Genomic DNA, 14,408 nt, shown 5'->3' with positions numbered 1-14,408 from the left:
GACAAAAAAATCACGTGAAAACTTTTTCCCCATGTTAAGTCTATGGAAGTGTTTTTCGGTCATTATTCCTCGATGGTACATCGGATTTTTGATTTCGACCTATGTTGTCACTCAGCACGACATACTCTATCAGCGTGCTAAGTTTGGTTGAGATCGGCCAAACGGTCTAGGAGGAGTTCGCGGACAACCAAACGGCTAACCCGAGTATTAGAGCTTCGCTCGCTCAGCTCAGTCATTAGCTGTGATGTGTATGATCACATTTTCGGGCTGTACTATAACCCATTTATAATAAGGCGAGAAAATAGAAATATAGAAGTAACAAATAACCGCGATAACACCCTATTAGTGAATATCAATCATTTACAGGAAACAATCTAACAAGCAAAGTAGCAATTACAAATAATTACCAAACAATCAAGTTTGCATGTGTGATCTACTTAAGCCCTTGCTGTATATTTACTTTGGCTTTTACTGTTATATTTTATCTTCTTTCCTCCTAGTGATTGCATGTTACGATAACAGCAAAAATGTTAAGTAGCCTATATTAATATTATCGTAGTTTGATTTCCTTTGAAATGGAGAGCACATACCTTCAAAAATTAGTCGATTAAAAAGAGGCAGGAATTGTTATTGACTTTCAAGTAAATAATTTTTAGTCATTACTTCTGACATCAACTAGCGTCGTATTTCGTACATAATTCAAGTATTAGCTCATGATAGTAATAGGGGTAATAACTTCTAATAATGATAGGGATAGGATTTGGAGTAGTAACATATTTACGATTCTTTCACATTATCCGGCGATTTGCCAGATCCGTTTCAGGCAGTTCTATCCGAGAATCCAGTGGCGGATCTAGAAGGTAAAAACTGAAGGGAGAACTGCCAGACCCCAGACTATGAGAAATATATCATGAGTTTACTATAAAGTTTAAAAATATATAAATAATAGCTGAAATTATCTTCGTCACCCTGAAAACCCGGCCTAGATCCGCCACTGCCAGAATACCAAGTCAACATAACCACTGAGCCCAAGGCATTATTATTATTATTATTATTATTATTATTATTATTATTATTATTATTATTATTATTATTATTATTATTATTATTATTATTATTATTATAGTATTTCGGGTTTGTTCTTTTGTTTTAAAGCGTTCCGACTATTGACTCAAGTCTCTTTAAAGCACTGCTCTACTCCAGGGATCTACGGATTTGTGTGAGATTCTCAGTGATGAAACAAGAGCCCCCCTGAAGATATTTCTCCCAACTACATCCCCCTGTTGAAATCTCTTAAGAAAAAACATTTACCTGTGCACGAGAGTTATTTTAAAACACCAACAATGCGTAGTCTACAATATTTGTTTTGGTCCAACAGTCATTTTTCGAACAGTGTTCTTATTACAATATGTTAGTAACACTCACCTCTTCCCCATCCCCGTCTATTCTTAGTACATGTATTATACAATTGAGTTGAGTTGAATTTAACTTTCCTTTCAGCAGCGAGGCCATATGTAACGGGACCTACTGATTATCGTGAAATCCGAATTACAGGAGCTCTCGCCTACGGTATCGAACCCGAGTCTCCCACGACAAAGGCGCTTACGCTAACCGCTTAGCCAGGAAGGAGCTCATGTACTGTACTGTGCTGTAAAGGCCAAGGTACATAGACCCTATGTTAATTGAGATTTGCATACAAATATACAGTATTGTTAGTCAAAAAACCTTTATTCCGGTTTAACCGAATTTTCATTCAACCGAAGCACCATCAGTTCCATTAAATTCGGTTAATCGGGATTCTAGTGTAGTTTCACTATCTAAACTGAAACTGATTTGTTTCTTTAATACCAGGAACTGGAACTTTCTGTTGCAGAGTTATAGCGCTACATTTTGTGTATTAAATTAGTAAAATGTTAAAAAAAAACTTTAAAACTATTTTATATCACGATCCCATGACAATAGGTGATTTTGATTTATCAATAAACCCAGCACAGCTAAGTGCATTTATATTTTTCTTCACTTCCCTTCGTGATCTCCAGTGACGACACTAGAGGAAGCAAAGGGGTAGGACCCCATCCGACTGCCCTCAGACATAAATTGCAAGGTAGGTCAAGTAATATAAAACTTATTTTCGGTGTACAAAGATACCCGATTAGCAAGACACGCGGCATAGCTGGCAGACCTCAAGCCACGAGATGGCAGACCCCCAGCAGCTGCTGCTCATCAATCTTCAACGAAATTAAACATATACTGTCATTGATTTGAAGACGTATGGTAAGTAATTAACAAATACAAAGCGAAAAAAAAAAATCAGCAAACTAGGTTGTGGTTTGCTGTCATAGTACCGTCTCCTAGTCGAAAAAGACTAATCACGCAGTATCCAGTTTCGAATACTGCAAAATCCAGCCACTCACAGCTGCCCAAATACAGAAACTGGTATGAATGTGCTTATACATTCGAGCGGTCCTGCCGCCATTGTAGATGGAGAACCGAAATCACATGACATTTGCTGATGGAGTAGCTGTCACCCAAAAATGTCTCTGAACTTCCACTTGCGCCTCGCAAGAAATTAAGCCTGGCGTCGTCACCAGTGTTTCTTCCAGACACGTTTTTTGGCGGGCACTGCCCCCTTCCCGGAGCTCTGAGAGTGCCCTCCGGAAAAGACCAAAATAATACATCTATAATATAATAATAAATAAAATAGTACCAGTAGTGCCCCAACCCTCGGAATACTACCTGTGCCCCCCAGAACATTTTTGCTGAAGGAACGACTGGTCGTCAGTGTGTCTCATGTATTCCTCTCGCAACCTAGGAGTCCCGACCCCCAGGTTGAGAAACCAAGCGTTACAACATTTTAATATGAAAGGATTGCTTCAGTATGTTGCTTTTGAAAAAAGTGTCTTTAAAAAGGAAATGTCTGTTTCTGGTACCAAACTCTACGTATATTGCAGAATCATTATAACATTTAACTTTTGTAGATATTAAGAAAAGTGGGCCTACCTTTATGAAAATACTGTTTCTTTTATTCTTTCCTGGCGAAGAAACATAATTGTGGAAGTATTCTTGCTAGTAAATTACCCTTACCTGATCTTTTGTTATCAATATCAGATCGAATGTAGCACGCATATCAATACTTTTCTTTTTCTTTTCTTTTTTCTTTTTCATTTTCTTTCTTTTTTTTACATATAGAACTCATTGTCATTCTATGTATGTTATTCAAATGGATTGAAATTGGTTATAAAAAGCATGTACTCATTTACCAGCCTGCGCATGAGTTTGTGCGTTTTATGAGTTAATTGGGAATTTAACGTCCAGTTTCAGCACTGAGCCTATATGACTCGCGAACTGAGTTTGGGATTTGAACTCCGTGACCTTACATCTGGAAGCGAACCCGCGACTGCTGTACAAAATTTGAGATTGGAAACTTATTTCATACTTACAGAACACAAACGAAAATTGTTTGAGAAGGGAGCACAAGAATATTATATAAGCACGTTTAAAACAAAATGTAACAGTATATGTTAAGTAAACTGCAGGTTGTCTGAAATGACATTAATAGATTTTTTTAAAATTTATGTTATTTTAATATGGTAAAATAGCTAAAAAAAACAAAAAAACACATATATTTCTTATACAAATTCACCAAACTTTATTGGAAGCAGTTATACCTCAATATAGTTCCACTCCACTCCATGTGTTATACAGAGAGTGTCCACCTTGTATTCAGTCTCTGTCCGCGTCTTCTGCGGCATTGGAGGGATTGTAGAAACATTAATGGTATTTTGGATACGGTCTTTCAGTTCTTGTAGATCATCTATCATTTCTGTAAGAAACATTATGTCTTTGATGTACTTCCAAAGAAAGAAGTCAAGTGGAGTAATGTGAGCATTGATTTCCATGGGTTATTCATGAAACAGTCTCTTGTCCATTCTTCAGATTAATCTCACACTACCGTGGCATTTCATCTCACTCCCTGTCCATAAAAATATTTCCTTACATACCTTGATAGTGTTACGTGTCGAAGGATCCTTGTGAAACACATGGCGAAAGTTCCATTGTATTTGCACAATCATCTTTTGTTTGCTCATACTACCACACATTATGTTTTTCCTCAATAAAAAACATTTCTTCTAGCACCAACACCAACAGATTCACAAATATAGTTCTGCTTCTGCAACGCCTAACTAACCAAAAAGGTTCATTTGTTGAAACGTGTAAGGACTGTTGATAAACTTTCAATTAAAATTCGAACCCTTTATTACACTGAGTTGTTAGAATAGTAATTTAATTATTTTAAATTGGATGGCAGTTACTATTGATTTATTTATTTATTTTATTTCCAGATTACGTTCCAATGAGGCATTAAGCCTGGAAGTTTAAGGACTGTGTGGTCCCTTCAACTGGCGAAAGAATCTGTCTTGACCCGAGTGGGTTATGTACGCTGCTTTGGTAGCTTTGGTAAGCTCTTTATCAAGTAGAACAAAACAAATGTTTCTTCTATTGGCATCTTGATTAAAGAACCATTATTTGCAGGTTTATATAGCAGAGAAATATGTAATTAGAGAAAATATATTTAATGGCATTATGTTTACATTAGCATATCCAGTGGTGCCCACCCCCCCCCTAATATCCATGACGCACCCCCCTCAATTGTTAATCCGTAGGTGTTCTTACATGAAAAAAAAATCTTTTCGATTAAATTTTACACCCCATCAAACATATTTATATAGATTTTTACCCCCCCCCCAAATATTTCAATGACGCAGTTTGCGTCATAGCCCCCCTTTGTGGGCACCCCTGGCATATCGAAAACATGAATACAAAATTTATTAATTATTCACACTAGAATTTATTATAGTTTAATGTCTCTTTTCAGCGTTCATTGTATATGAGGTATATATTAACAGTTTGATGGGATTCGAATCAGTGTAGAGCTCCGTGGTTATATGGTTAGCGTATATGCTTTCGGTCCGAGAAATTTGATCGTAGACTGACTGTCCGTGAAAGTGAGGATGAGTTAAATATTTCCATCGGCTCCAAATTTTACCAAATTACACACGCAGACTGTGTTGCGAAATTAGTGCCGAGGATTGCCACATAGAACCAGAAGAGCACTCATGTCACCATTAGCAATCGCCACCCAAGAAAACAGTCGCCAATGATCCAACAATTCTGGCCAGTATGAACATACAGGATGAATTATGGGTTTATAGGTATGGAAAATCGAGCTAATGTCATCTCATTGGAAATCACCTGGATCTCCAAGACCCAAAAGGCCAGACAAGCCCGATCCCGGTGAAAGTGCTATTGTTTTATTATTATTTTATTTATTTATTCTTTTTTGTTCGGGATCGTACATCAGAAATTTCTTCCAAGTGCCAAACTGTCAATAAGGAGGTCTACCAGGCCGGTAGCCAGCCGAAAAATGTAAGGGGTGGGGATCCAACTATATTATAGTTCATTTGCAAGCCTATCGTAAAACAATTTAGGGGAGGCATTAAAAATTTAGGGGGCCCGGTCCCACTAGACTTCCCGTGGATACGGGCCTGAGGTCTACACAGCTGTGTTACAATGGTTACGCGATTCCGTTCGTCGTAAACGACCGGACAAGTAGGCATCTGAATAGTGGCATTAATATCATGACAATGTTCTGTAACTCATTTAAGGAATTGTACTCGACTTTTTTCCCAAGTACATCATCTGCGTCGAGCACAATTGCCCCTACTCTCTGGATGTAGTGCGTGTGACTTTTTCCTTCTCTCTGCACTGAAATTCCCATTTAAAAGGAAGCACTTTGACAACATTCAGGACATCCAGGATAATACAGCAAGGGAACTCCAGCCCATTCCATAGTTTTATCATATCATGTGCCGAAAGAACATGAATGAATATGCAATTAGCTATCTTGGTTTCAAAACTAGATATATCGTAAGATCATTACAGCAAATAGTGATCATTATGTCCATATTATTGTCCCTTCGTACATTAAGGCTCATGGCGCTTGGTACAACCATCGACTTACTCATAAACAAAATCCAATTCTAGAAAAGAAGAGCATAATAAATTAAAATAATCTGAATGTAGAAACAGTGGATGGAGGTTTCAAATTAGGGAGTTAGCGGAAACTGTTTACCATAAATTATTTCTTGCTCCCTTTAAACTAGAACATGTAGAGAACTTTTTAAAATGACTTAAAACAACATTTGAAATTTTTGCAACTTTATTTACTAACTTCAATTCTGTTTAGCGCATTTGACTTATTTCTGCGAAAAAATGATAGTTTTATACAATAATATTTGTCAGGACAATATATCATTCGTAAAAAGAGCTACAGCTGTATTACAAACTTCATGAATAATGAATAAACAGTATTATGATGTTCCTTGGTGCCTTTGTCATTGCTCCTTCAATATTCAATTCTGCTTCTTCTAAAAAGTCCGACTGGCTACAAGCATGTCTTAAATATCTGGAGCATTTGCTTGCCTCTTTCATTTATGTATAACAAGAGAAATATTTCCAAATATCAAACACAGAAATTACTTTATACACGAAAAACTTCAATAATCTTCCCGCCAACTTGTTTTATTGCTGTACACAATTATTTCATAATACGCAAATTACTTTTGGGCAAATGACTTCACTGAAAGAAGAAAGAACTGCCTAGGAATTTCAGTAGAATTGCAGATACGGTATCTCCAACTACATGCTGGATGAGCAACTTCTACACATTGTTTCATCTGAGTCTAATCTGCAAACTTTAGTAACGTTTTTATTGTATTATTTTATTGTTTGTTTCTCTCGGTGTCTTACGTTTAAATCACTTCATCAAACTCCTTTCGGACTTTCGGTGGCGTAGTCACTAACGCTCTAGCCTTTGGTGCGAGTGGTCCGGGGTTCGATTCCCGGTGGGGCCACTCTCTCGAAAAACTGCAATACCTTTTTCAGAGCAGCCATCTTGAATGAGGTTTTCCTGGGTTTCCCTCATTCACACCAGGCAAATATCGGGATGGTACCTAACAATGATCCCAGGCCAATTCCTTCCTTCCTCCATCCTTTCTTCCTTCCCTTTCATCGGATAGTGTGCTCGCCGAGGAACGTCATCCCTCATATACGTGACGGGGTAAATGGTCTTGGATACCGACAGCTCAGAAATCTAATTCCTAATCCTAATTAAACTCCTTTTGAAAAACTAAAAACGGCAAAACAGAAGCAAAAAAGATCTTTCCAACTTTACATTAAAGATTTTTCACAAATATCAACCTTCTGTCATCGAATTCACTGCTGAGATTTCGTTTCTACTTAGAAAATGAATCTGCTATTATAAACTCTAAAACAGTTTATAGTTGCTGCGCAATTAGTATTGTAACTCTTGCTACAGTTCCGGTTTTTTTTTTTTTTTTTTTTTTTTTTTTTTTTTTTTTTTACGTGACGCGTACACATATCTATCTGTAGCACAAAGTGCAAAGTAAGTAGGAAATGTAGATGTATATACAACTATAGACAAGAGCGCCCACAGGATTTTTTTTTCAATGTAGAACCAAGAGACTGACACAAGCGAAGTCGCGAATATAAATATCTTGATGCACATTGTATTTCATGTGAAACAAATTTCTTATTGACACACGTTACATAGCTTTCTTAACTACAGTAAATATATTAAATATTGAACTGGAAGAGTAAGCAATTCTAATATATTTTGATATGTATTACAAAGAATCCAACCCCTTTCTAAAATGTAGAGGGATACAATTGCCCCCGCTGCGGGCGCCCATGCCAACAGGAGGAATACTTATTTTTTCTATTCTTTCCTTACAACATACACGCACAACTACAACACTGGGTGTGGTAACTAACAGAAACTTTTGTCTACCAAACAAAAGTTTTAATCGTCTTTTAAAATTATGAAACTAATATTTGTTTACAATTAATTAATGTACGTGGGTCATTTAGAATTTACTTCCAACTACCATATTTGAATGCAAAATATTTTGGGAAAATTCAATATTTAAGCATTGATAAAACTTTGGTATAATTTGTTTTGATATTATGATCGATTGTTGTGTTCATTATGGACGAGTCGTGCGTTTTGTCTTGCTGTCAGAGATTTTGCACAATATTAACTATTAAATGTAAATAATTGCTGCTGTTAGTTTTCAGCAGATTCTTAGCCTGAAATTATGAATATACAAAATAATTCATACAAATGTTAATAAATTTTAAGAACTTGAGTTTCTCAAATATTAGTAGCAAGGTGTTTTCTTGTCAAGAGATATTCTTCACTAGCAAAGTTGCACAGTCATCGACAATACTACGCGTTAACATATTTTACCTATTGATGAGCCATGTAATCTTAAGTACAATAAATGAAAGAACAATTCTCAGGAAGTAACTCAATTCCTTCCAAAATGTGATGATTGTATCGCTGATTGATAGACAATAGGCTTATAATTGAAATATCTAATGTTTTAAGATGTGCAGATTTTTAAAAGCGTTTTGTCTTTACAGGCAGATTCTTACTCGTCAGATCTACCAAAGATCTTTGTTTCGATTCAAAAAATAAGTAAAAAACCCTTAAGATCAAGGCGGATGGAAGAAGAAGTTTCATGTGTTTTTAAGGAGTAATGAATCTAAACTTACCTTGATTACATTTTTGATATGCGATTTAAAGAAAAAACATTACTACAAAACCTACAGAGATGACTTGTGATTCAGATGGAAACTGTGTACTTATAGTCATTAATTAGGCCTTCAAGAAATGCTTCCGGTGGATGATTAAAAGATTAACACAGCCTAACTTCTAATGTTTGAAGAAATTAGTAAGATACATTGAAAAATATTGTTTGACAAAGCAGACACCTTCGGCGAGATCAAGAATAATGTAATGGACATATGTGTGAAGAAGATTAAATAATTCTTCGCTTTCAGAATACAGTAGTCTTATGTACTTCCAATGTATATTTTTAAATCTTGGTTCTATTTAAGACGAGGTCCATAGCTTTTGTGATCCGTTAATGAAGAAAATTGTAATGGAGCTAAATTTTGGAGAAAGAAACAGTCAGTATAAAACTATTATTCGCTAAAACAGTTGTTCCTGTAATTTCAAACGAGTGTATCAAGTTTTGAGTCATTAAAACGTGATTCTATCACACATCAATACATTTTTACGAAATCAAGCTTGCCAATAAATATCGGTACAAAGTAAAAAAAGAAAAGAAAAAAGACAATTGGTGTAAATGACTAGAATAATGCAGCGAAAGTGATATTGAAAAATATACGAACGATAAAACCTTCATCAACAAAATATTTCCCTTGGTTCTTCTATTTACATACGTTGTTGAAGATGGAAAAATGGAAAAATATATGTTCAATCAATAATAAATTACGTAAACAGCAAGATTCCAGATGAAAGGGGCACTTGGAAAAGGTCATAACACACTTACGTCAAGACACAACATTTTGTACAAAATATTTTATAACTAGTGATTGTGAATAGTATACAAATAGACTCAGAAATTATTGAGATTTAAATTTAGAAGAATAAAAAAGAATCAAGTTTTAACTAGTAATCAAGTGTTCGTCCAAAGAAGAGTCTAAAGTTCAAGGTTTCTTACTTAGTGACTGCAGAGCCATCGAAGAACTCTCACCGATTATTCCAAAGAGGATACTGTAATATAGCAGCGCTTATGATTGATTATTCAACGCTCTTTAACAATCTCAAGACTTCGTTACTCACACTTGTATCTGAGTTCATTAACATGCAAAATGCAGAAGATATCTCTTACTACATTTTCAAAGAGCAGATACGTCTAATGAATTGTTAATGTTACTGATTATCGATTTTAAACCAAACTTCTACTCTGAAACTACTGTCCATGGCTCTTTATGTGCAACGAAGTCAGTAAGTATAAAGTTAGTTTATTGTAGCATTTTCTCTTTCTTTTCAGAACATAAACACTTGTGGCTTAGGGAACTCGCTGAGCAGGTTCAAATGTATTACCTTTCCCGAAGTCAAGACTTAGTTAAATCGATTTGTCTTACCCGAAAAGTATTAATTCATCTCATTTGATGGCAACTGATAAACAACCAAAAGAAAGAATTTATTAGAAACGAATTAAAAGCTGTTACTCTACACACATTTTGCATTTACTAGCAACACGACTGTTCGTGGACTGTATTATTTTCAACACAGTTTGTTGCACAATATACTATTTATTATATTGTAAACACACAACTAAATACACTAATTGCTATACATAAGCAACTACACACTATGCAGTCACACACGCCACGTTGACACTTATAAAGCACTATCAATACTCCAGTGTTGCCAAATACAAAACAAAAGAATAATGAAATGCGGCCGAACATACCGCCCACCTTGAAATATCATTTCAACACTACATATAATTCTACACATTACTCTACAATACACATTCTACATATTATTCTTCATTAAATGGAAGAGGAGAAATTTTTACAATTGGTCGTTTGAAGACACCTTTGCTAGTTTTAATAGTAACAGTTCTAACAATATTATCTACACCAGGATGAACAGCAACTACTCTTGCTAAATTCCAATGTTGAGGAGATGTCTTATCTTCCTTCACTAATACTAAATCATTGATCTTGATATTAGCACGTTTACACCACCACTTTGGCCTTTGTTGCAGCCGAGACAAGGTTCCAAAAATGTTGGACCAATCTTTGAGTTAATTGCCAGCGTGACAAATGATTGATTTTTAATTCACACAAATTTGGTTCAGGTATTGCTACTAATGCATCGTGAATTAAAAAATGACCAGGAGTTAATACCTGATAGTCATTAGGATCAGAAGATAGAGCAGTTAATGGTCTAGAATTTAAACATGCTTCAATCTGACACAAAACTATATACATTTCTTCAAATGTGAGTATAGTGTTACCAACTACACGTCTCAAGTGGTACTTGACAGACTTTACACCAGCTTCCCATATGCCTCCAAAGTGAGGTGAGGATGGTGGATTAAAATGCCAATTTATAGATTGCATACTGAGGTAATTACATACAGACTCTTTTGAATCACCATTCGTTACAAGTTTCAGTAAGGATTTTAATTCTCTGTTTGCACCTATGAAATTTGAACCACAATCACTGTAAATATCAGTAGGTTTTCCCCTTCTAGCTATAAAACGTTTCAAAGCTGCAATAAATGACTCTGTTGAAGCATCACTTACCAATTCTAAATGGATTGCTTTGACACTGAAACAAATGAAGAGTGCTACGTAACCTTTGAACAATTTTGAATTTCGACTTTTCATATTTTTTAACATTAGTGGACCAGCATAATCTAAACCGCAATGCAAAAATGGACGAGTTGGTGTTACTCTACCAACAGGAAGTTGACCCATTAATTGAGAGGCTGTTACACCTGACTGTTTGTGACATATTACACAACTTTTTACAATTTTCCTTACAAAGTCACGACCACCAATAATCCAAAACTTTTGTTGCAAAACAGATAAAAGTAACTGTGAACCTGCATGAAGATGCTTTATATGTTCAGATTTTACAAGAAGTTCTGTAATTCTAGCATGTTTTGGAAGTAAGATAGGATATTTGAAATCATATGTTACATTAGCGTTTTGCAAGCGACCTCCAACTCTCATGACATCATTTTCATCAAGAAATGGATTTAAACACAATAGTTTGCTATTATAAGGAAAGGTTTTTTCATACGTAAGTATTTTATCTCAAGTGGATATTCTGATTCTTGAGCTTGTTTTATCCAATGCATTAATGCATTTGACAACTCCTTTGTAGTTAATGGTCCACTGCATTTTAACTCTTGTTTACCTTTACTATTCCTAATAAATCTTTTACACCAAGCAGTAACACGAACTAACCTAGATAATGATGAAAATTTATCTACTATTGTACAGTCAACCTTAATGTGCATGTTAACAGTTGAAGACTTTTGCTCACATTGAACAGAATCTAGATTTTTGAAATTAATATTTACAATAGGTAATTCTGATTCCATCAACCACTTTGGCCCATTCCACCATAGTGAATAAGACTCTAATTGTGACGGATTCAAACCACGAGAACTACAATCAGCTGGGTTGTCTTTGCTCGATGTGTGCGCCCATTTAATAAAAATTGATTGTTGGATCTCAGATACTCGGTTAGCCACAAATGTTTTCCATTTACTCGGACATGAAAAAAGCCATGCTAACACAATAGTAGAATCTGTGTAACAGACAACCTGTTCAAACTTGATTAACATTGCCTTAATGACCGTATTGACTAATCTACATAACAATACTGCAGCACACAATTCTAACCTAGGTATTGATATTTGCTTTATAGGGGCAACTTTGGTCTTTGCAGCAATCAGGTATACTTGCACATTTCCAAATGTATCTATACAACGTACATATGCTACTGCAGCATACGCCTTTTCACTAGCATCTGATAACCCAATTAGATCATATTTCACAATATTTTCAGAAGAAATACACCTTTTGATCTTAATCTGTCTCAACAATGGCAATTCTTGACAATATACTTCCCACGAGCGAGCAATATCATTCGGAAGTACGTCATCCCATTCAATTTTTAATTTCCATAATGATTGTAGCAACAATTTTGCAACAATGGATACTGGAGATAACCAACCAAACGGATCATACAATTTTGCAATATCAGATAGTAACATTCGTTTTGTCATTATTGACTTATAAGTGGGAACAACAATAGAAAATGAAAATGAATCACTTGATGGATTCCACTGTATACCTAAAGCTTTTACATTCTCATCTTCATTAAAACAAATTAACGACTGAGTTTCTCTTAAGTGAGAAGGTATACTATTTAGCACATTCATGTCGTTAGTAGACCATTTTCTTAATTCGAAACCACCTTTGTGTAATAATGCTGTTAATTCTGAGTACAATACCATTGCCTCACTACTATCAGCTGCACCTGAAACTAAATTGTCAACAAAGAAATCATTCATGACTAATTCTGCAGCTCTGGGATAACAATAACCTTCATCTACAGCTAACTGTTGCAAACACTTTACAGCCAGATATGGAGCCGAACTGGTTCCATAAGTAACAGTTAACAATCTAAAATCACTAATAGGTTGGTCAACTGTTTCTCTCCATACTATTCTCAGGTAATCAGAATCAGTTTCATCTACCTTAACTTGTCTGTACATTTTTGCTATATCAGCACACAATGCAATTGGATGAGTTCTGAACCTTAATATTAATGGGATAATATCATCTTGTAATTTTGGACCTACCATTAAGTTGTCATTGAGAGATACTCCACTGCTAGTTTTAGCACTACCATCAAATACAACTCGCAATTTAGTGGTAGAACTACTTTCATTTAAGACACAATGATGCGGCAGATAATAAGATTCAGATACAAGCTTATCAAGTTCTACATCAGGAACTTTTTCCATGTGACCTAAGACTAAGTACTCCTTCATGAAATCACAATATTGTTTACATAAATCAGGATCTTTCTGTAACTTACGTTCCATCTGGCATAATCGCTTTACTGCTGTGTCCCGTGATACACCTAGAGGCTCAACATTTTCTCTAAAAGGCAATTTTACAATGTATTTACCATCAACATCACGTTTGTAAGTTTCAGCAAAATACTGCTCACATTTTCGCTCTTCAACGGATAAATGTTGTACAGTTGGCAACTCCTCTACTTCCCAGAATCTTTGCAATGTTTTATTGAGATCAACAGAAACAAAATATGACTGAACACTTGATGTGTTATTCGTTAAGTTAATCTGACCACACAATACCCAACCTAACACCGTTTCAATGGCAGACGGAGCTCCATTCGTACCTACATGTCTCCCACTGAGCAACAATAATGGGAAAACATCAGCACCTAACAACACATCAATAGGGCCGCTTTTATTAAACTGTGGATCTGCTAAGTTTACTTGTTTCACAATTTCCCAATTACCTATATTTTGAATAGTTACTCTGGGTAAGTTACTTGTGATTCTTGGGACTACTATTGCTTTAGTATGAATATTATTATTACTGTTCAATGACTGAAAACACAAATCAACTATTGCATGAGAATTTCCAACGTTAGAACCAGTAACACCTGATATGCTCATGTTTATTTTCTCTTTGTTTATGCGTAATTTCTGGACGCAGCGTTCAGTTACAAACGATAATTCACTACCACAGTCGATAAATGCACGAAATTGTATCAACTTATTTGCATTATCTTTGATATTTATAACAGCGGTGGACAACAACACCTGAGGAATTAGTTTTTGATTTATAGAATGAGAACAATTTACTTGATCTACTTTATCCTTCTTTTCAAAATGCAATAAAGTATGATGTTTTTTGTTGCAAGTGTGGCAACCCTGCTACACACT

At 35.4% G+C, this 14,408-nt stretch overlaps 2 protein-coding genes across 2 annotated transcripts; both read right to left on the bottom strand.

The window, feature by feature from the left end:
* Window positions 1–10,641: 10,641 nt before the first annotated feature.
* On the bottom strand, window positions 10,642–11,646 carry LOC145665223 (uncharacterized). Its single transcript, XM_081732509.1, has one exon. It carries the CDS (start codon window positions 11,644–11,646, stop codon window positions 10,642–10,644), a length of 1,005 nt encoding a protein of 334 aa, XP_081588635.1.
* Window positions 11,647–11,672: 26 nt separating this feature from the next.
* LOC145665222 (uncharacterized) lies at window positions 11,673–14,138 on the bottom strand. The gene has a single exon (XM_081732508.1). The coding sequence runs from the start codon at window positions 14,136–14,138 to the stop codon at window positions 11,673–11,675; it is 2,466 nt and encodes an 821-aa protein (XP_081588634.1).
* Window positions 14,139–14,408: the final 270 nt, after the last annotated feature.

The sequence above is a fragment of the Thermobia domestica genome, chromosome 11, assembly GCF_964235325.1.
Source record: "Thermobia domestica chromosome 11, izTheDome1.hap1.1, whole genome shotgun sequence".
Taxonomy (NCBI): domain Eukaryota; kingdom Metazoa; phylum Arthropoda; class Insecta; order Zygentoma; family Lepismatidae; genus Thermobia; species Thermobia domestica.
The sequence above is the reverse complement of the archived record's forward strand: the minus strand, read 5'-3'. Positions and strand labels throughout refer to the sequence as shown.

Bases quoted from the DNA above. Each gene is read 5' to 3' on its own strand.
- LOC145665223 (XM_081732509.1), bottom strand. From the start codon at position 11,646: ATGAGAGTTGGAGGTCGCTTGCAAAACGCTAATGTAACATATGATTTC.
- LOC145665222 (XM_081732508.1), bottom strand. From the start codon at position 14,138: ATGAGCATATCAGGTGTTACTGGTTCTAACGTTGGAAATTCTCATGCA.